Here is a 24,029-nt window from a genome sequence, read left to right as displayed (position 1 = left end):
GCAGCATGAGTTCAGTCCCCAGGCAGGGAGCTGGACCTCTCCTGTCTCACCTGCTGCTCCCCTCAGCAGTGTATTTCAGTAGATCTACCTGTTTTGCTCTCCACTCTGGTGAATCCTCTCACCCCTCACACCTCTGGCTTAGACCCCAGTTCTTGTATGCATTAAAAAAAATTATAACATCTTCAGTATAGCTTTAATTATCCTGTTTTCCTTAGTTGTGCTATTTAGACAATTTTGTAATCTTTGGATGTACTACATAGCATATAGTAGAACCGAACAGGATAGATTTTTTTTTTAAAGATTTATTTATTTATGCATACATGAGCTGGGGTACAGGCCAGGGATGCGGGGGGTGAGAGGATTCACCAGAGACAGAGTGGGGAGCAGAACAGGCAGACTGACTGAAATACACTGCTGAGGGGTGCAGTGGGTGAGTCAGGAGAGGTCTGCTGCGCCATGTGGGTTTCTCTCTGGCCGGCCTGGGATCGAACTCGCGCTGCAGAAGCTGTGGATTGCTTCATAGTGCGGTGCTTAACCCCTTGCACCACCAGGGAGGCCCTGAACAGGATAGATTTTGGAAATATGATATGAAGTATTTTATTTTCCATTGGTAAGTGGAAAAGTATGGTTTTAAAATGTAGTTCTATAATAAAATAGCTTGATGTTAAATATTCAGTCTATCAAAGTGACACTGTGCCTTTATTCTTATGAGTTCTTATACTTTATTTCTTCAGCTTTATTGAGGCATAATTTATATACAATAGCATTCACCGATTTCAAATATCCAGTTTATTAAGTTTTGACAATCTAACCACCACTACCACAGTCAGGTCATAGAACATTTCCATCACTCCAAATAGTTTTCAGTGATTTTTCGTTTTCTTATTAGTGAAATGATTATATCCTACTTTCATAGGACTGTAGTAAGGATTAAATGAGTTAATACATTTGAAGTCCTTCGAATAGCTCCTTGCATATTATAAGAGCTCACTTAATGACATTTGCTACTATCCATAGTATTGATGTTCTACCTTTTTTAAAAGTCCCTTGTTACCAATTTTACTAGGTATTTAAAATGTGAAGATTCTGTGCTATTAAGAAAGGTGTGCTCATTGTGTGCATGCATGCTCTCCGTATATATGTATGTATGTGTATATGTAAAATGTAAAGATTCTGTGCTATTAAGAAAGGTGCTTGTTGTGCGCATGCATGCTCTCCATATATATGTATGTATGTGTATATGTATGTATATAAAATGGAAAGAAAGGAATTTCATAGAACCTTAGATTGATAGCTGGTGTATGAAGGTATTGGTTCCTGAATCTACATACCCAGATTTATTGGTAATTGGTATTTAATTGCATTATTTTTATTACAGTCGTCTCATGGTAAATTATGTAAAATTCAGAATAATTTCTTATTTGCTGCTTATACCTCCATGCTAAGCATGCTGTTTTGACTTATAATACAATTATGCTTTTGAAAATTCTTGGTTATTTTGAAACTATACATTGTATTCTCATATAAACCCCTTTGTTAATTCCTTCCTTTGTGTTTTATTGATCCTATCTGTTAAGACATTTCATCAGATCGCTTTTCTCTGGTACTTGCTGCTATTTTTTTGTTTTTGAGAATTGATTACTTTATATGTTGCATTATTTTTTTAGGGCTTCCCTGACAATGATAAATGGGATGACCTTAAAACAATAGAAATTTTTCTCTCACACATCAGGAAGCCAGAAGTTTACAACTCAGTTGGTGGCTTGGCTACACTGTCTCCAAACGTTCCAGGGGAGACGCCTTCCTTACTTCTTCCAACTTCTCATGGCTCCTGATTTTTTTTTGTCTTGTGACAGTATAACTCCAACTTTGGCCTCCCATCTTCACAAGGCTGCCTTCCTTGCAGTGTGTTTCTGTATGCTCTGTCCTCTGATTATAAGGATATCAGACATTGGATTTAGGACTCCCACTAAATCTACCATAATTTAATGTTGAGATCCTAATTAATTACATATGCAAAACCCCTTTTTTCCGGGTACACATAAGTTTTTCGGGGACATTATTCAACCCACTCCAGATGTGATTTAAGCTCTGAAAAGGGGCAGGAAACAGGACTAAATATGTTGAAAACTACTTTGTAATGCATCGAAGTGGTATTTTTGGGCCATTCTCCAGTCTGATTGCTCTCAGCAGTGCTCTAGATAGAGGTCTCAAGTGAATAATTCTTAAGTAGTAGGGCTTGAAGTACAGGCCTGTCTTTTAAAATATCTTTTAACAAGTTAGGAGTAAGTGACCTTAAAAAATGTATGTAAGATTCTGGGTCTCCCCTGGTGGCGCAGCGGTTGGGTGCTGGGCTGCGAGGCTGCCCACAGCCTCTGCAGCGCCGGTTTGTTCCCCGGCCGCCTGTTCCCCGGCCCTGTTCCCCGGCCGCCGGTGAGGGTCCCACAAAAAAAAAAAAAAAGTATGTAAGAGTCTAGTCAGTTTGAGTGATAAAATGGTGAATTCTGTGTTATTTTAAATTATGAAAATTTATATTGAGCAGAGGCACAGTATAGTGATAAAGAGCAGGACTTTGGGAATCACACTCTCTGGGTTCAAATTTTGCTTTTTGTAGCTGGATAAATTGTTAACTATGCAGTATATCTTTAAGAGTTATAATAATACTACCTTATCAGTGCATGTAAAGTGTATAGAACTGCCTGGCATACAATAACTTTAGTGCTCGCTTAATGTTGGCTGCTGATGTTTCTTCTTCGTAAATATCAAAATTTTTTTTTTTAGTAGAAACTCATCACCACAAAGATTTATGCCTTTGTTTTTCTCATAGTAGTGATGCATTTACACTAGAGTTCATGGATTTCTACTCAGGAAAGATGCCTTTCAGATTGTCTAGTTAGAAGTTGGGAGTAGTCGAGAACATGACATGAGACAACTGCTTCTTGATTTTATTAGCAATACACATAAATACCATAGTGATGTATAGAACTTGCTTCTACATTCTTCTAATAGGTCTTTACTTTTTTGTACATCAAGCCAATTCCCTTTTCCTTTATGTGGTGAAGGTATCAACCTGACTTTTAATACACGTTCATTAAACATCTTATCCCTGAAGTTGTTCTCTCAGAGGATCTTATATACCCAACTTTGAAGTTGTTTTTCAAATGAATAGACTACATGTTTTAGCAGGCATTTCAGGATGTTTTGGAAGTAATCATCCACTAAAGATTTGTTGTGGGAATGTGGTTTTCCTTTCCCTCAATTTTTAATGTTCCTCCTGGAGGTACATGTTATTAATAAGACTCTTGAAAACCACACTGAGTGATAATACTCTTCTGCTTACCTGAACCCCATGAACAGAAAGCTACAGTGTAGTTTACTGAGCTTATTAAAAGATTTCTTCATAATCACTAGAATTCACAGGATGATGAAACAACAAGAATTTGCAGAAGATGATAGACCAAATACCATACACATTGCCAAATAGGCTTTTCGCTCTCTTTTCCCAGTCTACTTGCTGATCTTTTAATATTAGGTGAAGAGGAGAAAGCAAATTTATTCTCTGTCTACTACTTGTATAATTGAAGTTAAACTTGACAGCTGTATAGATTCTCTTACTTTATATAAAGAAACCTAGGCTTAGAGACACAGAAGTTGTTCAGGATCATATGTATAGAATGGTGCAATTGAGATTTGAATATTACCCTTTCTGGTTCTCTTTACTGCTCTATTCCAACATATGCCATTGCCATTCCAAATCAGAAAGCTCAGACAACTACTGTGTTGCATACAAAGAAAAGAATAAAGTACATTCATGAAGTTTTCAAGCTCGAGTCAAGTCTTTGATTCTTTTATCTGAAAATGCATCATGTTTAGTTCTGAGTATATCAAGAACTAAATGGAGCTCGGTGTTGTGTGTGTCTGTGTAGTGTGTGTAAATGAAAAGTCCATTGAGGAAAATTGATTATTTGAATGATAAAATACTGGAAGGTGTGAATTGTCAAATACTTTTTTATGAAACTCTTTTCTTCCTCCCTCTTCATTTAAATTTATTTATATTTATACCTATTTATGAAAGGTTCTTATCCAGGTTAGCCATTATAATTTGAAACCTTATGCAAGATTTTGGCTTTAATTAGGTTACAGATTAGACAAAAGAATGCTTTTTCAAGTATAGGTATCCTCCCAAATTGACTTTACTACTTAATCTAATCTCTCACAGTTAAGGATATAAGAAGCTAAATGAATTGATTTTTTTTTTTCTTCCAGATTAACTGCTGAAGTACTGATCGAATTCTGCGTTTCTTCAATGAGGAACTACAGGCTGATCTTCTGCCATAATCTCAAACAGCCATAAATGACAAAAGAATGCTTGCTCAGTGAGGGTAGCTGGTGCAGAAGCCATTTTTTAAACTTAGGTGTTTAAGTACTCAAAGGTATGTTTTCAAAGTGATTACTGTTCCTTGCTGTAGAAATTCATGGGGATTTTGGGATTATCTCTTCTTGCTGCTACTTATTAGCTTTAGATTTTATAGTTATTAGCTGGCACCTGATGGATTGAAGATTCATCAAATATGTTGCTTGTCTAAAACTCTGTATATTTATGGTACTTTGCTGCCCCTAAGTTAATTTATTTTGTTTCTGTTAACTTGGATGGATTGCTTCCCAGTCACACTATGAAACAAACACTTATGATCCAGTGGGTATATTTATTACAAATGCACTTTATTTTATACTTTAGAATTTGGGTAGATTTATCTTTTTGTGCTATTATCTTGTAGTACAAAAAGAATTGTTTCCCTGGGGTGATGAAAGAAAAGCCCACTTGTTATTTTGTTCATTATCAACTTTTGAAAAAGTTTTTCTCTTAAATTAAAAGTCTCATTTCCCACGTAAAGTAATAAATGTTTATTTTAGAAAATGAATTTTCCTTGAGGTTACTTGTTATCTGATTTCTTCAAATATTGAAAACATTGTTTTCTCTTACTGCTTCTTTACATTTCCTCCAAGTTAAGAGGAATAACTTACTTCTTTTGACTAGTCTGGGTTTTGAAAATTTTTCTTTTGAATAATTATGAAACTAGAGGATTGATAAAAGATTGAACATTAAAATAACATTCCCATTGACAGTTAATATCTAGAATTGAAACATTTCCTTTATTCGTAAAAGCATATTATGGTTATTCAGGTAGAAATAAGAACTGGTAAATCTTGTTCTTACTAACCCATCATTTATAAAAGTGATTATTATTTTCCATCACTTTGATTTTCTCCTATTTGGGTCCTTGTGAATTGAGGGTGTAGAAGAACTTCATAAGCAGAGTTCAGAGATAGATTAGTTTTGGCTTTTTACCTGTGTCATTGATAAATTTGGTCAATAAAGTTTCTCTTGGAGCCAGTTTTACCTCTTAATTTTTCTTTGGGACTTTATTGCCCTTTGATATGTTTCATGATCAGTTTTGCTGTTTGTTTAATAAATATGCAAATACTAACTCGAGCATTCAGAACTAAGTGTACAGTAGAGAAACTGCTTAGATGTACTGAACTTTATTTGTAGAACATGTTACAGGTTTGATAACTGGAACATATTTAGTAGATGAGAACACATTCAGGTGTAAAGCATTTTTCTTAACTCTATTTAGGTATATTGCCACCTGTTAATCCTCATAGCGTTTTTCTTTTTCTTTTTGTCTTTCATTTGGCAGAAAAGACAGCTTTGATTTCTGGCTGCAAAAAAGATATGAGGAAGAGCTCCTCCCCTTCCTTGAGTAACTGCAACTCCGTTCTTGCTAACAAAATATTTGGAATTCCACTTGATGAGCTGCAGCAGGGAGGACATCCAGACAATGAGGTTCCGTTCATAGTCCGCCACGTTGTGGACTATATTGAGGAACATGGTATACATTTTCTTACTTTGAGGGCTATCCTTAGTTTTAATAAACACTGTGTATTACTTTTTTTTTAAAGATTTATTTATTTATTTATGTATTTATTTATTTATACAAGCACTGGGTACAGTCAGAAGCGCGGGAGGGCGAGAGAATTCACCAGAGCCAGAGCAGGGAGCAGAGCAGGCAGAAGAACCGAAGTACACTGCTGAGGGGAGCAGCGGGCGGCAGGAGATGTCTGCGTGCCATGTGGGACCCTCCTCCGGTGGCCGGGGAGCAGCCGGGGATCGAACCGGCGCTGCAGAGGCTGCGGGCAGCTTTGCAACCCAGCGCTTAACCGCTGTGCCACCGGGGAGGCCCTGTGTATTACTTTTTGATCTGGATTTTTTTTTTTTTAAGTTTGGAAAGTCCAAAATATCTGAGGAGAAATAATAGAAATTAGAAATTTTTAACATTTTAGTGTTTTTTTTTTTTTTACTTAAAATCATATATTTAGAAATGCCCAATCTAGGGCATTTTTTAATTGGGGGAGGTGATAAGAATATTTTCAGTGGCTAATATGGTGGGTGGGATAAAATAGAATATACCTCAAGACAGAGATAGTGCATTTATAGAGGTGTAATATGAAACTGTCTGGCTCAGTCAGAGGAGCTAAGAATGGTTTTCTGAAAGTATGAGTATTTTAAGTTGGTTGGAGAATGAATATATATGACCAGTTAGTCAAAGTTGCTGTTAATTTAATTTTTGCCTTTAACTATTACAGGAGGTCTGGAGCAACAAGGACTTTTCCAAGTCAATGGAAATGCTGAGACAGTGGAGTGGCTTCGGCAGAGATACGACAGCGGAGAAGAGGTGGATTTGGTTAAGGAAGCAGATGTTCCCTCAGCTATTAGCCTTCTTAGGTTTTTCCTTCAAGAACTTCCTGAGCCTGTTATCCCTGGCAGTTTGCATATTCACTTGATGCAGCTTTCTCAAGGTAACGTAGTTTGATTCTTACCAGTTATTTAACCTTAAATTCCTTATCTTTTAGAAATCTTGACATATAAATAGTAATTATAGTAGTTTTGAAATTAATTTCTTAGGTTCCCATTAGAAACTCCATGTGGTTGTATGGTGTAGCCAAGGAAATGCCACCACTTTTGATCCTGTTAAAAGTAAATACTATTCTATTTTTTGATTGGTCTTAGTAAACCTAAGATATAAAGTGAGAAGGAGAAGGAAGAACTGGAGGAGACAAGAGTGAGAACTAGGAGAGTAGGGAAAGAAGGAAGAAGAAAATATATAAGATGGTTGGCTTGGGTGTATTTTAGCAGCAACGACTGATGTTACTTAGTGGTGGTGTTACTCTAGAATATTTATCCCCATTTGATGAAACCTCTTAGCAGAAACCGGAAGACATCTTTGATTTTCTGTTTAGATATACCTGAAACTTGTTTGGACACCTGCAAAAACCAAATTGGCATTAGATTCCAAGTCAAATTAAAAAAAATTTGATTTGTCCTTGTTGGGTTTGTTTTCTTGTGGTGACTAATAGTAGGGCTTAACTAGAATGGAATGAGGATAGGAAAAGTAAAGATAGAGACAGAAAGATTAATCTAGAAGTGACGAAATAAATTATTCTTAGTGTTAAATGGTATTCATCTGCAATGGAGTGACATTTTATTGTATAAGAAAGTTCGTTATGTTGAAATATTTAAGTTTTGTACGTGTATTATAAAATCTCAAAAGAATTTTGAATTGGGATGTCTAGAGAAATTCAGTGACATTAAGAAATCATAACTACTTTTTAAATGTCTGTTGCTGTCATAGCTGGACATTTTATAATGTGCATATCCTCAAGCAGTAATGAACTTGGAAGAGAAGGATTTTCTTTTGAGAGTATTTGTCTATCTTACTTTTTCTTAAATAACCATGAACCTCAATTATTGGGTTTTTCTAGTTTTTGTATAAAAGTCAATATAATGATATTTTATGAGTTAAATTTTCTTCTGTGCAGCTAGTTGTCAACTAGGGCTCTCAACTTGCTTTATTCAAGAATGGTTAACTTGATTCCATTTTTGTTTTGTACCACATGAATGAAAAAAATAGGTTTCAAAATGAAGTGTCATCAACAATCTCACCTTTTATACAGTGTGACTATTTTTTTCTGCCAGCCAGCAATAACAGTTTTTAAATTTCTGAATCCTTTTTTTCCTTGGGTTCCCCCCCACCAAATGTTTGCATTTTGAACCACCTAGTAAGCATTTTGCCTTCACTAAATATGTAATGAGGGCCTCCCCGGTGGCGCAGCGGTTGAGCGCTGGGTTGCGAAGCTGCCGAAGCCTCTGCAGCGCCGGTTCGATCCCCGGCTGCTCCCCGGCCACCAGAGGAGGGTCCCACATGGCGCGCAGACCTCTCCTGCCGCCCGCTGCTCCCCTCAGCAGTATACCTCGGTCCTTCTGCCTGCTCTGCTCCCCGCTCTGCTCTGGTGAATTCTCTCACCCTCCCTAGCTTCTGACTGTACCCAGTGCTTGTAAACAAACAAACAAACAAACAAACAAATAAATAAATAAAACATGCCTCTATAAAAAAAAAAAAGGCATAAGCATCTACAGCTTCATGGTGCTGTGGTAAAGCTTTAAAAAAAAAAATATGTAATGAAACTGATTTTAGAATTTTGGAGCCCCTTTTATGACTCTGGAGCCATTCTTTACTTATAGTGATAGGTTCCCATGTTTCTTGAACCAGCTGAATTCCAGGCAAGTCTTTAAAATTGCAAGAATCAGATAATCTCTCAGTCTTGAATGAAAATTTATAGATGGATAATTGGAGTAAGATTTAATGGCAATAAACTTACTGACTTTGATTGATACTATATCAGAAGTGATTTTGTTACTAGGATTGTCGTTTGTCTGGCATACTTATGCTGTATGTTTTGGTAGAAAAACTGTTTTGTGTTTTTGTGAATTTACTAGCATTTCAAAAAAACTATTATTTTGCTTAAGAGAATTCCTTGTCATGGAAAATGTCTTTGTTATATACATATATTCTCCCCAGATATGATTTAATTAGGACGAAGGCTAAAAGTAAGGAAAAGAAGTTTAAGCGGGTGGGTGTTTTATGTTTGGAAATGCTTCTCTTCTTTATTTGAAGAATTTAGAATTAGCTTGTAGGTATAAATATATATTTTTTAAAGATTCATTTTTTTTATTCTATGCATAGAAGAATTGGGGTGTGGGCCAAAGGTGTGAGAGGATTCACCAGAGACAGAGTGAGTAGAACAGGCAGATTGACTGAAATACACTGCTGAGGGGAGCAGCAGGCAAGACAGGAAAGGTCTGCTGCACCATGTGGGTTAGCTCCCTGGCTAGGGATGGAACTCATGCCACAGTGGCTGGAGATAGTTTAATAGTGCTGAGACGTTAACCCCTGTGCCACCAGGGAGGCCCTGGTATAAATATTTTTGTATAGTAGAAATGTGTACAAACAAAAGTAGAGTAACATGGACATTATTTCAAGTAAAAAAAAAAATATTGCCCAGTATCTTACCTCCCATCAGGTTAAATGTTTAAGTAATCAGGCATTTTTTTTTAAGTTACTGTGTTTTCATTTAGTTCACTCGCTGGAACTGCTATTCTAGATTCTGGGAATGCAGCAATGAACAAAACTAGATAAAAATCCCTGCTACTAGAGCTAAAAGTGTAAAGGGTATACATAATATAAGAGGGGATAGAGGAGAGAAAGATGACGAAATAAATATATGGGATGGTAAGTACTACAAAACTAGAGAAGGATGTTAGATTAGATTTTGTGTGTGCCGCAGTCATCACTGATAATATGAATTGCTTGCATATGTTTTGTTGAGTGATATGATTTTCCTAAATAATGCTTTTCTGTAAAATGCTTATTTTACAGGCTGTTAAAAATCACTACCAATCGTAGGCGCGCAAAAAATTAATCCAATTATAAGATATATTAAGTAAGATGATAATTAAAATACTAAGTTAATATTTTAAGATTATATCAATTAAATATTAATCCAATTATAAAATTGAAGCCTGATGCATTTGAATGGTCAGTGGTAATATTTCAAATACAGAATTTTGGCATTTTATTTTTTTTCAAAAGATTTATTAGCTTATGCATACAAGAGCTGGGGTACAGGCCTGAGATGCGGGGGTGAAAGGATTCACCAGAGACAGAGTAGGGAACTGAACAGGCATGCTGACTGAAATACACTGCTGAGGGGAGCAGAGGGTGAGACAGGAGAGGTCTTCTGCTCCCTGGCTGGCCAGGGATTGAACTCGTGCTGCAGAGAGTTTGGGTTGCTTCATAGTGCAGTGCTTCACCTCTTGCGCCACCAGGGAGGCCCTAGAATTATGGTATTTTAAATTTTAAGTAAAACTCTTGACTCTAGCCTTTCCTGATAGACTTCTTAGACTTGTGTTATTTTGCAGAGATGGCTAATCTCATTACCATAACCTTTTAGCAAGAAATTTTTATGAATTAATTTCAAGAAACTGAAGGAAAATATAAATGAAAAAAGTAGTATATGGCTGACTTTCACAATAAAAGCAATAAATTACCTCATTTTGAGGATACTTCTGAGAAATTACCTGTTTCTGTTGATGAAAGCTCGTTGACACAATAAATCGGGGGCCTATCTTCTGCTCATTGTGAATTCATTCAGTAAACAGAAACCAACAGTAGTTAAAAGGAGAAAAACAAATGAGAAGTGGAATTCTTTTTTATTTAGTTGTACCAGTAATGCTGATTTTAATTGTTCTTTTCAAGTTGTCACGGGAAGAAGAAAGTCACTCTCACCCTGTTCTCGTTTTCCTAGTCATCCAAGTGGAAAAATATTACTGATACTACTAATCAGTTAAATTGCTTCATTTCTTTTTTTTTTTTTTAAAGATTTATTTATTTATGCATACAAGAGCTGGGGTACAGGCCAGAGATGCGGGGGGTGAGAGGATCCACCAGAGACAGAGTGGCGAACAGAACAGGCAGACTGACTGAAGTACACTGCTGAGGGGAACAGCGGGAGAGACAGGAGAGGTCTGCCTTGCCATGTGGGTTGCTCCCTGGCCGGCTGGGGATTGAACTTGTGCTGCAGAGGCTGTGGATTGCTTCATAGTGCATTGCTTCATTTCTTGGTATTGATTGACCAGTGAGTGCATTTTGACTTCTTATTCTAATTTGGAAACACAGGTACAGTCATGCAAGAGACTCTACGAAGAGAATAAAAAAAAAAAAAATAAATTCAAGAATTGGCCAATGAGTAATAGATGAGGAAAACATCCTCCAGCAATTGAGGGGTTGAGTTCTTTCTCTCCAACTTAACTCTTCCACTTAATAAGTGAAATGCAAATCCCTAAGGCATTTGGCCTCTGTAGAGGAAGTAAAGAGGTTTTGAATTATTATAGTAAAAAGGTGATGTGGGTGGAGTAATGTGAACCTGGCAAAATATCTGAGCTTTCCTTTTTACTTCATTAAAAAAAAACCCTGTCATTATGTTTTTACAGATGATAATAACGAAGATGAATTTGGAAGAAAGTTGAGGTTCCTCTTGCAACAGCTTCCACCTGTTAATTACAGTTTGTTAAAGTTTCTGTGTAGATTTTTAGCCAATGTAGCATCACATCATGAAGAAATTTGGTCTGCAAACTCTTTGGCTGCTGTCTTTGGTCCAGATGTCTTTCAGTAAGTTTTTTGTTTAATTTTTAAAAATTTATATTTATGAAATAGAATTATACTATGTTCCAAGGATTATAGGTTGCTTAATGAACCATTATTTTTTTTTATAGTAAATCTGATTAATCCTTTCAGCATTTCTGTGAACAGGGTACAAATTAGGCTGGCTTTACAGATGGGAAAACTAAGGCATAGAATGATGACATAAATCGCTCAGGTTTATGAAATGACTCATTGGATGTCTTCTAATTTATCTGACATTGACTTAAGTACTCTGAATTCAATCTGAACCTTTATTCATAGCATTTACACAGATGTGGAAGATCTGAAGGAACAAGAAATAGTGAGCAGAATAATGGCTGGACTTCTGGAAAATTACTATGAGTTTTTTGAGAATGAAGAGGAAGATTTTTCATCTAATGATTTGAGTTCAATTACTGAACAGGTGAGAATATTTTAAATATTCCATTTGGAGGAAAATTTTTCCTTTGCTCTTAAGGGCTTTGTACAAACATTTGGAGTTTTTTGTGTTTTTTTTTTTTTTTTTAAAGATTTATTTATTTATGCATACAAGCACTGGGTACAGTCAGAAGCGTGGGAGGGTAAGATAATTCACCAGAGCCAGAGCGGGGAACAGAACAGGCAGACTGACGAAATACACTACTGAGGGGAGCAGCGGGTGTGGCAGGAGAGGTTTGTTGTGCCATGTGGGACCCTCGCTGGTGGCCTGGGATCAAGCTGGTGCTGCAGAGGCTGCAGGCAGCTTTACTGCCCAGCGCTCAACTGCTGTGCCACCAGGGGAGGCCCCAAACATTTCGAGTTCCAAAGTGGCAAACTGGAGGCAGTTCATTTGGTGACATGTAATCATAGGTGACACATCCATGCAATACATGAATGTGTTTTTTTCTGATCAACTTCTTGTCCTCAATTTGGGAAACGTGGGAAAGAATTGAAGCCAATGTATCTGGTAGAGATTTTGTGTGGGGGGTTTTTTGTTTTGTTTTCTCCTACTAACTTAAGCATTGCTTATTTTATAAGAATAGTGTTTTGTTTTTGTTTGTTTTTTGCAAAGTAACTGCTAGCATAGAGGCATAGAGGAAATGGTGAGAAATAGAAGATAGAGGAAAAGATTCCAACAAAGTTTACATAAACCTAAAAATAGGAAGTTTTTCTTGATTAAAGTGGTGTCAGTATAGCAGTGGAATCACTGTTATTGATGGGAATTGTCAGGAGAGTAATAATACAGGCTGCAGATAATTTTAACTTTTGTGACTCTCAATATTATAAATCCATTTTTCTGTCCCCATCATATTTTGCTGTTGCTGCTGTGCCTTGATGGTTGAGACTATAGGAATTGTAGTTACTTTCTCCTTTATGAAGTAAGAATACTGATGCTGAGTAACTGTATTTTGTTGTAAAGCCACCTCCAGTTTAGAATTGATTTAGGTTATTTTTTTTGTGGGACCTTCACTGGCGGCCGGGGATCGAACCGGCGCTGCAGAGCCTGCGGGCAGCCGCGCTGCAGAGGCTGCGCAGCCTCGCAGCCCAGTGCTCAACCGCTGCGCCACCAGGGGAGGCCCTTCTCTGTTTTTTAACAGGAAAGTAGTGTATCATGCATACTCTTCGGTACCTTGTTTGTTTTAAGTCACTTAACAGTGTATCTTGATCTTTTTTTGCCAGAATATAGAGAACATATTCTTTTGTTTTCACCTCTGCACCGTTCCCTATTGTATGCATGTAATCTTACCATTTAATTTATAGTACCAATCCCCACTTGAAGATGTGACAGTACATCCCATTTTCTAAGAACAATTTTGTTTTATATCTGTTTTCTGATATAATTATTAGTAACTCCCCTTTTCACTCAAATGTATCTAGATTTAGATGATAAATTATATGGTCCTGCAATTGACTGATCAACATTTAGTTTGCTTCTCTTCATTTGCTGATTATAAAGTGGCATCTCTTGAAATGTGGTTTGTCATAGAGATTTTCATTAGTTCTTAAAGGACTTGACTTTGTATGTGAATTAGGAGTTTCGTTTCTGGGCAGCTCACCTTTTATTTAAAAGTTTCTATACTGTTCCATATAGATAAGTCTTTTAATACTTGGAGTTCATACCTTCCTTAGGCTTTCATGTTTTCTTCATGTCAGCATTTTTATCTTTGTCTCATTTTTCCTTCCTGCTTTCCCTTCTTCCTTTCCCTCCTCCCTGCTTTACTCTGCCCTCTCTCTCTCGTTTTCGAATACAGGCACTTTAAGAAAACAGTAATAGATGCTGGATTGCAGCCTATGTATAAACTGAGGATGCAATTTGTGTGTGTAAAATTGTGAAGTAAATCAAGTGGGTAGAATTTGTAGCGTTGGATCAGTGATCTATGGAACTTTTGACATTCTTTTAAAAATTTCCAACTCTCAGATACCGTACCTGACTTAAAAATTTGTTTAAGAGAAAGAACTGATACATCTTTTCAAAATTATTCTTGCTTAAAGGAAAATGAAGAGGACAAGTAAATAGATCTGCTTAAACTTCTGTTTTTTTTTTTAAGCTTATAAGAAATTCCATCTTTGGGGAATTGTGTGTACTACCTTTCTTTTCTTTGAATTATGTTTTAGTTCAGAAATTTATTTTTAAATAAAATTAATGGCTGCTCAAAATGATAGGATACGTACTTCTGTGTTGTTCATTTTCTTCGTTTCCAAGATGATTTGACCTATAAAAAACTGATGTCAGTTTGACCTAATGTTTTTATCTTGACTCTTCTAGAGTTGGCAGGGTATGCCTTGATTTTTTTATCTTGTGGTATAATTTTCTGGTATTATCCTGCAGCTTCTTCATGTATGCTGTAAAATATCCATATGTCATATGTATTGCATTGTATTTTTGTTTTCTTAAGAAGCACTAGAAAATTGACTTTTATGTACGTTTTACGTAAATAGAATGGTTGCTAAGTAACAGGAGATAATGAATTCTGCAGATTTGGAAGAATCTTATAGATGGAAAAGACAATACTAGCGCATTGAAAACAATATTCTTAAAAAAATGGGGTAGTGAATATTGAGAGACAGGGATGTTTATGTAATTAACTTGGCCCATATTGCTAATTATTAGAATTAACTTTTTAAAATCTATTTTTGTTACTTTTCTGAGTTATAAGTGGGTTGCAAGTAACAAAAGAACAGATACCTGAAAGTATGTTTTCTTTAAAGCAGTTTTGATAACTTACTCCATTTGTGAGACTGTGTTAAAAAGGTACTTGAGTGAAAATAAGATCTGAAATGTGTTAAAATTTGGTTGTAATTTTAGGTGGACCTAACTCAAATGCTGCTAATTTCTAATCTATACGTTTAAACATGTGGGCATATTTGGCCCATACAGGCAGCGCTTTAGTTTTTCTCCTGATTTTAACACTTGAAAGCAGCAAGTTTACCTAGCACTCTCTTCTTTGTGGAATTTCATATCCTTAATGCAAGTATTTGGCTTTAGAATCTTTTCTAGGTAGGAGAGATTTTTATTAATAGTGTGAGAAATATGACTAGAGATGATGAATAGGGAGTGCTTGAGAAATGACCCAGAGTCAGTGGACATGTTCTTTGTATGGGATCCTTAAGTGAATGAGAATCCACTAGAGTGGTTTGAAGATGTAGGTGGTAATTATGTTTCTTTATACGTTTGAGAAGGCAGGTAGCAGCGTTCTCCAAAAGCTGGAGTCTGGAGAGCAGGCATTTCACGAGCCTCTAGAGAAGGGAGGTACAGCAGTCAAAGAAAGAAGAGATGTAAGTATGGTTGAGGGTTTTCCATAAGTGGAGTTGATGCAGCTGTATATATAGGATAGGGACAGAATGACTTATGAACAGTTTAGTATGTTGATAAGCAGAAGGTCATGTTGACTAGGAGAGGATCAAGAAATAGTTTCTTTTAGAAATAGCTGTGGGGTGAGAGCGCATTTTTTTCTAAGCAATGTTTATACGTCCCCAAACTAAAATGGTCTATTTTTACTGTAGGAAGTTACGTTGGGAGGCCTTGGGTGGGGGGAGAAGAAAAATCCATAGACTATTATTCATGTCATATCTTAGTTAATTATTGGTGAAAATACTGGCGAGTGTCAATTAATTTACAGTGTTTATTGAATATGATATATATAATATAATTGAGTATAAGGCTTTTGTCATTCCTAGAACCATTGAGTGTAGACACAAACTGATTTAAAAAGTATGATATAACATGTTAAATAACTGGATCTCAGTACCAAAAATTTGTGGACTGAATTCTACTATTCCACTGAATACAGCTATTCTTTGTTGAAATAACCGTCTTTAACATAAAAACATTTCTACTCTTGTGCCTGAGCCTTTATTAATCAGCCCCAGTAATTCGCATTTTATACTTTTGGAAACAGTTTTTCTTTTCAGTTTTTTTCTTGCTTGGTTTTCCAAGCATTGATTTAATTTCCAAGATAATGATTTAAGTACCGTCTCTTAACTTTTTCTAACTTTTTAAATACTTAGATATATTTGGTACAGTTTAAAACTAATCTATCATTTCATTTTATTTTCACTTTTGTATATAAATCCTGCCTCTCAGTCAGTAACCATACATGCTGATGATGTTCAGTCTTTTTTATCATTGTTATACGTGATAGGAAATAGATGAGGAATGACATTGTTGTTCAACAGATTCAACAAAACCTGACCCATAAGCTTTATTATATAAAGTAAAAATACATTCAAATTGAGGTAATCAGCTATTGTGTTGATAATGAATTTTTTGAGCCATGTTACTAGTGATCTTGACACATCAGTTGTTGAGAACTCCTGCTTTTTGAGTGGCAGACAACTTCATTTTTTTATAAAAAGTGATGCTGCATATGGAAACCATGATCTATGCTATAGAGAAAATAATTCTAGTTATAATATAGCTGTTTCTTAGTATGTGTTGCTAAAGAGCTTACATTTATTATTTAATCTTTTCATCTGGCTCTGTGAGGTTGGTGGTATATATTATCTCCATTTTATAGATTGGCCTGGAGAAATTAAAATAGTTGTCAGAGATAATTAAGGGTACAATAGGGATGTAAACATAAATCCACTGCCTCTAAAACCTGGCTTTTAAGTACTTTATCATACTTGATAGCAGGAAATCTGTATTTGTTCACAGAAGTATTATAGTATGTCAAAGTGTAATTACCTTTCTTCTTGTTCAAGTTTGTCCATCAGGATAAACAACACTGTTACATAAGTGATAAATTTATTTTAGGTATGTTGCAATACATTTGGCTGGAATGAGCAGTTATATTTTTACTGCTCAATTTTACTATTAATATTGATTTATTCAAGATGTTAAGACCATTTATGACTAGTTTTTTCTTTGGGATAGCTTAAAAATATAATTGTCATTTGAAAATATTTTGTTGGTGTTCCTTCTCTAATATTTCAATGTCTTATTAGAATGATTATCTGCTTATGTAGCCAACTGTATAATGTAAGATAGAGTCCCTGCCATAAAAAATTATAACATTGAGTTATGCTTAATGATATAAACAATGAATTTAGATTTTTTGTAAGGTCTCATCTCCTCATGAAAAATTAAATCTGAATCACTTAGAAGTAAGTTGACATTTTCTAAAATGTAGTTATTGACACCTTAGCCAAATTTCCATGTGTTTCTTTTTTCACACTATATTCAGAGCACTTGTTTAATGCTCCTAGAAATTGTAGAGCTCAGTTACAAGCATTTGTAACTATTAGATTTACAAAAACTGATTGGTTAGGAAATGAAACTTTCTTAATGTTAACCACAACATGCATGCTTTTTCATAGTCTGCAGTCTTACTCATAATTCTAATATATGAATGTAATCATTACTTTCTGCTTCAAAATGTTATAGTTGTCTGGTTTGCAATTTTGTTCTGTGTGGAATAGTTGGCAGTTACCTACTCCATGAGAGGATTTGGTCCTATATGAGGAAATGAAAGATGAGTTGTTTGCATTTAAAATTTGCTTAGAATAGTTTCTTAGGTAATGCAAGTAACAATTTTATTACATTTTAATACTCAATTTTCTTTTATTTACATAGGTTAATGAACTTTCTGAGGAAGAAGAAGAAGATGAAAAGTTGGAACATATAGAAGAACTTCCAGAAGAGAGTGCAGAAAAATCAAATGACATGCCAGAGGTGGTACAATTAAGGATGACTGAAAACATCCTGGAATCAAATAGTGTTACAGCATCAACAAGGTAGTATTTCAGTTGAAACAACTTTTGAGCTTTTGAGCATTTCATTCAATTGTAGATTCACTCAAACACTATACCCCAATTTTTGTATGCATAAATAAATAAATCTTTAAAAAAAATAAACTGCTAGTTAATTGGGTTGGATAGAATTTCGGAATCTTTGGAAGTAGAAATGCTAGAGAAAGATACAGTGATTGAATTGACTTGTATTTCCAACTTCTAGGCTAGAGTTCAGTTGCATTTATGTGCTAGGAGAGAACTATGGCTTATTAAGATAGTACTTTCCAATCCTTTCATTGTAAAGTGATACTTATATAGTATACTGGGTGAATGTGGTAGGCCGGAGGCACTATTGTAGCTCATAGCTGGGAGCCTTGTGCACATTCCTTAGAAACTTTAGAAAATTCAAGAATTCCTCCTAGATAGCTCTAGCCTTAATAAATGCTGTGCTAGTTCTCTGTTAAACTCCATGATTTTCATAGTTAGTTCATTAGATACTTTTCATTACATTCGTGTTCAATAGAATGGTGTGGTTTTTTATAGTAGAAGAAATATCTAAGTAAGAAAGCAAAATATCTTTTTTTATTTTTAAAAGATTTACTTTTATTTATTTATGCATACAAGAACTGGGGTATAGGCCAGAGGTGCCAGTGGGGGGATGGGTGAGAGGATTCACAAGAGACAGAGTGGGGAGCAGAGCAGGTGGATCTAGTGAAATACACTGCTGAGGGGAGCAGCAGGCGAGACAAGAGAGGTCTGCTATGCCATGTGGGTAGCTCCCTGACTGGGGATCAAATTCATATTGCAGTGGCTGATGATAGCTTGATAGTGCTGAGACTTAACCCCGTGTGCTACCAGAGAGCCTCCAGAAAACAAAATATCATTTAAAAATAATTTTATCAAAGGGAGGAATATTCTAGTGTCATTTAAAAAAATTTAAAGTGTGTACTGTACATCTGTTACAAATCTCTGTTGACCTCTAGATCTCTGTAAAGTTTTTTCAAACATGTTTGCTATTATGATAGAGTAACATGTTTATTCACTCTCTTGCCCCTGACATTTTGTTTGTGCTTTCCTGTATTTGTATGTCCTTCTTATTTACTTTTGTAATCTCTAATTTCTATTTTTATTATGTATAAGGTATTTATAAACTTGTTATGATATTAATATAAGACACTTAACTATATTTATATATTTACTGTCATTTTTTTCTGGACATTTTGAGTTAACTTGTCAGAACTATACTACTTCTAAAAAACTTGTGTTTTTTAGGACTTTGTTTCCCTTTGAATTATTTGGATGAATCTATTAAGTTCAAAGAGTGAGCTTTTTCTCTGGTTATTGATAAGTATTTTCAGAATACTTGGAAGACTTGGCCCAGTTTACGTTACCGTTAGCAAGATTTTCTTGAGTACCTGAAATGGTGGATTTAAATGGGTATTCTTTATTTTGTTTATTGAGTTATGCTCTCCATAGGCTCTTTAAATATAAACTTAAACCCATTAAAATGAGATAAAACTAGCCAGATTTCAAATGCCTCAGTAGCCATGTATTGTTATTGATTACATTGTAGAACATTTTATTTTATTTTTTTAAGGATTTATTTATACAAGAACTGGGGTACAGGCCAGAGGTGTGGTGGTGGTGAGAGGATTCACTAGAGACAGAACAGGCAGATTGACTGAAATACACTTGCTGAGGGGAGCAGTGGGCGAGTCAGGAGAGATCTGCCGTGCCATGTGAGTAGCTCCCTGGCCAGGGATTGAATTCGTGCTGCAGTGGCTGCGGATTGCTTCATAGGTTGTGTCTAGCCCCTTGCGCCACCAGGGAGGCCCTGTAGAACATTTTAATATTGCAAACATTTTTATTTTCCTTTTCTTTTTTTTTTTTTTTTTTTTTTTTTAAGATTTATTCATGCACACAGGAGCTGGGGTATAGGCCAGAGGTGGGGGTGAGAAGATTCACCGAAGACAGAGTAAGGAGCACAGCTGGCAGAGTGACTGAAGTACACTCCTGAGGGGAGCAGCGGGCGAGTCAGGAGAGGTCTACTGTGCCATGTGGGTTGCTCCCTGGCTGGCTGGGGATCGAACTGGTGCTGCAGTGGCTGCAGATAGCTTCATAAGTTGCGTCTTAACCCCTTGTGCCACCAGGGAGGCCCTGCAAACATTTCTTTTGGATAGTGCAGGTTGGGGTAAATTCATTAAGTATTTTTGTTTAACTGTCAGCATGGTTAAATATTGTTTTGTTTATTTTGTTATGCAAGTCCTAGTTCTGGTTTCTCTGTCAGACAAGTTATTTCCAGACTCAACTTCTCTATTTTAGTCACATTATTAGGATTCTAATCTAGTTAGCTACTTTCCCGCTAGCCAAATTAATCTTGCTGATACTGAAACATGGGAATGATACTTGTTAAACAAATACACAGAATTATTTAAATAGTGGACCCCCCTGGTAGTGCAAGGGATTAAGCACAGCACGTTGAAGCTGTCTGTACCCTCAGCAGCATGAGTTCGATCCCAGCCGACTGGGGAGATTCCCACATGGCGCAACAGACCTCCCCTGTCTTGCCTGCTGCTTCCCTCAGCAGTGTATTTTGGTCAGTCGGCCTGTTCTGCTCCCTACTCTGTCTCTGATGAATCCTCTCACCTCGCTGCGCCTCTGGCCTGTACCCCAGTTCTTGTATGCATAAATAAATCTTTTTTTTTTTCAAAGAATTGTTTAAATAGAGTTTTTTTTAAGATTTTATTTATTTATTCATGCATACAAGAACTGGGGTACAGTCCAGAGGTGTGGAGGTGAGAGGATTCATGAGAGACAGAGTGGGGAGCAGAACAGGCAGATCGACTGAGATTCACTGCTGAGGGAAGCAGGCAGTGGGTGAGTCACGGGAGGTCTGCTGTGCCATGTGGGTATCTCCCTGGCTGCGGATTGAACTTGTGCTGCAGCGTCTGCGGATAGCTTCATAGTTGTGTCTTAACCCCTTGTGCCACCAGGGAGGCCCTTAAATAGAGTTTTAAATGCTTGCAACTGTAGTTTTTTCTTTGATCATCTGTCTAATTTTATACAGAATTTTCCTTGCCTTCAACAATTTTTTTAGATAGATTCATTGGAGATTTGTTAATTGTCAAGATTCCTTTATTGCAAGTCATGGAAACAGACCTCGCTTAAAAGAAAGAAAAAGCAAGACTTTTATTAGAAGAATGCTGGGTAGGTTATAGTGAAAAGGGAAAGCCGAGGTAGGAACATGAATAGCTCTGGAAAATTTAGAAACAGAGTCATGGAATAATCTTTTTAGCATGTGGCTATTTCTGTGAGAGTTCCAACTCTCTCTTTCCATCTGCCATTCTGCTCAAAATAATATTCCTGTGGGTGGCAGTGGGGAGTGTGTGGCCTGAATTAGGTCAGGTGTCTGTGCTGCGTCCAGGGTAGTGCTGCTCGTTGTATTTATGCATACACCAAGACCATTGGATAGAGGATGGCGTTTGTGAAAGAAAAATGGGGCTGTTGGGCCTCCCTGGTGGTGCAAGGGTTAAGAACCACACTATGAAGCAATCCACAGCCTCTGCAGCACAAGTATGATACCTGGCCAGCCAGGGAGAAACACACATGGCACAGCAGACCTCTCCTATCTTGCCCACGGCTCCCCTCGGCAGTGTATTTGAGTCAGTCTGCCTGTTCTGTTCCCCACTCTGCCTCTGGTAGATCCTCTCACCCCCCACATCTCTGGCCTGTACCCCAGCTCTTGTATGCATAAATAAATAAATCTTTAAAAAAAAAAAAAAGAAAAATGGGGCTGTTATCAAAAGAAAGGAGTAGAGCTATCAGGCAGTAGAAACAGATATGTGTACTACAGTGGTCTTCTAGGTTTATATTTATGTAGATTTAGATTTATAAATCTATATTTCTTATAAATCTGCATTAATCTAAATCTAAGAAATGATATTTATAAATTTGGGTTAATATTTATACATTAATCTTTTATTTTAGTTTTGAGTTTTGATTGCAAAAAGGTAAAACATATCATCTATGATAATGGATAAAATTGGATGAAATTAAAGTAGGGGAGAGATATCCCTATAGGGTACAGGACTTAGCATATGGGAGCTCTTTATGCATTTGTTTTAGGACATTAATTGTTATAGTATTGCATGAAACTAGAAATTGAACTTTTGGTAACTTAATGTTTTATTTTTTTTTTTTGAGTTTTTATGTGGATAGTTAGAAAAATAAGGGAAGTAAACATATTTTGATGGTTTAAATTAGCAGTTCTCAAACTTGTTGATCTCAGACATACTCTTAAAAATTATTGACGACTCCAAGGAGCTTTTGTTAATGTTGATTATAGAAATAAACTTTTACCAGTTATTTGGCATTAAAAAATTGTAAAATTGTGCTTTAATCCTTTACTAAACCTTGTAATTTATAAATAGTGAAAAATTTGATCTTCCCTTTATTGGACTCCTTATGCTAGGAATTCAGTTTTGTGAGTTCACTGCTTTCTGATTGTTCAATTTCAGGTGTAACTCAAGAAAGAGGGTGTAGTGACTCAAGAAGAACTCTTGAGCTTAGAGCTTTGAGATTGGTCTCCATTCTATGGATACCTTATTATTGAATTAATGTGCCTAAGCTTACAACAAAGACAAGAGAAATGTGTTTAGCAGTAATTTTTTTCTTTCTTTTATCCATTAAATTGTTCACAAAATATTTCATTTGACAGGTTTTATTAATTCACCACATTTTCCCTAACTTAGTTTAGGAAGAAAACATATTTTAGAGGGAGTAGGAGAAATGTTGGATGGGAAAAAGTAGAATTTATGCTTTGGGTGATAAGAAAGTTTTACTACAGGAAAACATTTTTTAAAAACATTAAAACATAATAGATACTGATTGGTTCTCTCCCACCCTACCCTGTAAATAAGGCATTAGATGTTTTAAAGACTTGTGGTTGTTACAATTTATTGATTCTTTTGCAATTAAGATTACTGTCCATTTTATTAAATTTTTAAATTTATATTTACAAAGTAATATTTTGTTTTAACATTGTATCAGTTTCAGGTCTTCATCATTGAAAATGAACATGTATATATGCTAGATTAAATTCTCTGATAAAAGTCCTAATTATCCTTCACCATACCATTATCACATTTTTATTTTATTTTATTTTGTTTTTTTATTTTTTTATAATATCTTCATTGTCACCTTTTTACCTATAGATAAACTGTAATAATGAGGAGTCTTCTTGTATACTTTTGTCATAGGTATGGGGCTAGTCCTAAGTTGATGGGGAAGTGAGGAAAAGATTTTTGCTTTTGACTAGAAAGTATATGTGATTTTTGTTTGTATTTTATTCTATATATTTGAAACCACTACATATATTGTTTAATTATATATATATATATTTTACATCATTGCTCATTTTTGTTCAGTATTTGATTTCTCCTCTCAGGTGTAGTCCCCATAAAATTCCCACTACCAAGTCACCTGTGTACCATCACCATAGTCCCTTGTGCTCTTCCCACCCCTGTTTTGATCCCACTCCCTTCTCCCCCCTCCCCACAGAATGTCTCTGGTTTGTGGTTGCTTGTTGATTTTGATTTTCACTTTATTACAATTATTCTCCACCCCTCCAGTCCCCCCTGCCCCATCCTGGATTCCTTATTTGGATCCTCTACATTCCTCCTATAAGCGATCGTGTACTGCATCTTCTTGATCCTCGCATCTGTTTTTGGGCATTTAGGTTGTTTCCATATGTTAGCTATTGTAAATAGTGCTGCAATAAACATAGGAATGCAAGTTTCCTTTTGGATTAATGGTTTTGTGTCCTTTGGGTATATTCATTCCTAGGTGTGGAATTGCTGAGTCATATGGTAATTCCATTTTTAGTAATTTATGGGTCTGCCACACATTTTTCCATAGTGGTTGGACCAGTTTGCATTCCCACCAGAATTCAAACTCCACATCCTTGCCAGCATTTGTTGTTGCCAGTTTTTAAATATGGGTCACACTGGTGTGAGGTGGTATCTCATTGTAGTTTTGATTTGTATTTCCCTGATTATAAGTGTTGTTGAGCATTTTTTTCATGTACCTGTTGGTCATTTGCATTTCCTTTTTGGAGAAGTGTATTTTTAAAAGGTGTTCTGCCCATTTTTTGACTGCATTGTTTGTTTTGTTGAGTCGCTTGAGCTCTTTGAAATCAGTCCCTTATCAGTTGTATGGAGTGCATATATTTTCTCT

At 35.9% G+C, this 24,029-nt stretch overlaps 1 protein-coding gene across 12 annotated transcripts in view; it reads left to right on the top strand.

The window, feature by feature from the left end:
- Positions 1–5,653: 5,653 nt before the first annotated feature.
- Positions 5,654–24,029, top strand: part of FAM13B (family with sequence similarity 13 member B) — a gene marked incomplete at its 3' end in the record, with an annotated part of 61,991 nt that continues 43,615 nt past the window's right edge. For 11 of the 12 annotated variants that reach the window (XM_084251671.1, XM_084251665.1, XM_084251663.1 and 8 more), the window contains exons 1-5: positions 5,654–5,894; positions 6,649–6,861; positions 11,393–11,570; positions 11,865–12,006; positions 17,638–17,798. In XM_084251671.1, coding sequence (XP_084107797.1) covers positions 5,738–5,894; positions 6,649–6,861; positions 11,393–11,570; positions 11,865–12,006; positions 17,638–17,798 — 851 coding nt within the window. In that variant the 5' untranslated portion in view covers positions 5,654–5,737. Of the gene's footprint in view, positions 5,895–6,648; positions 6,862–11,392; positions 11,571–11,864; positions 12,007–15,242; positions 15,339–17,637; positions 17,799–24,029 lie in introns of all 12 variants that reach the window. The other variant, XM_084251660.1, reaches the window with a different exon arrangement.

Source organism: Talpa europaea (genome assembly GCF_964194135.1).
Source record: "Talpa europaea genome assembly, chromosome: 13".
Lineage (NCBI taxonomy): Eukaryota > Metazoa > Chordata > Mammalia > Eulipotyphla > Talpidae > Talpa > Talpa europaea.
The sequence above is the reverse complement of the archived record's forward strand: the minus strand, read 5'-3'. Positions and strand labels throughout refer to the sequence as shown.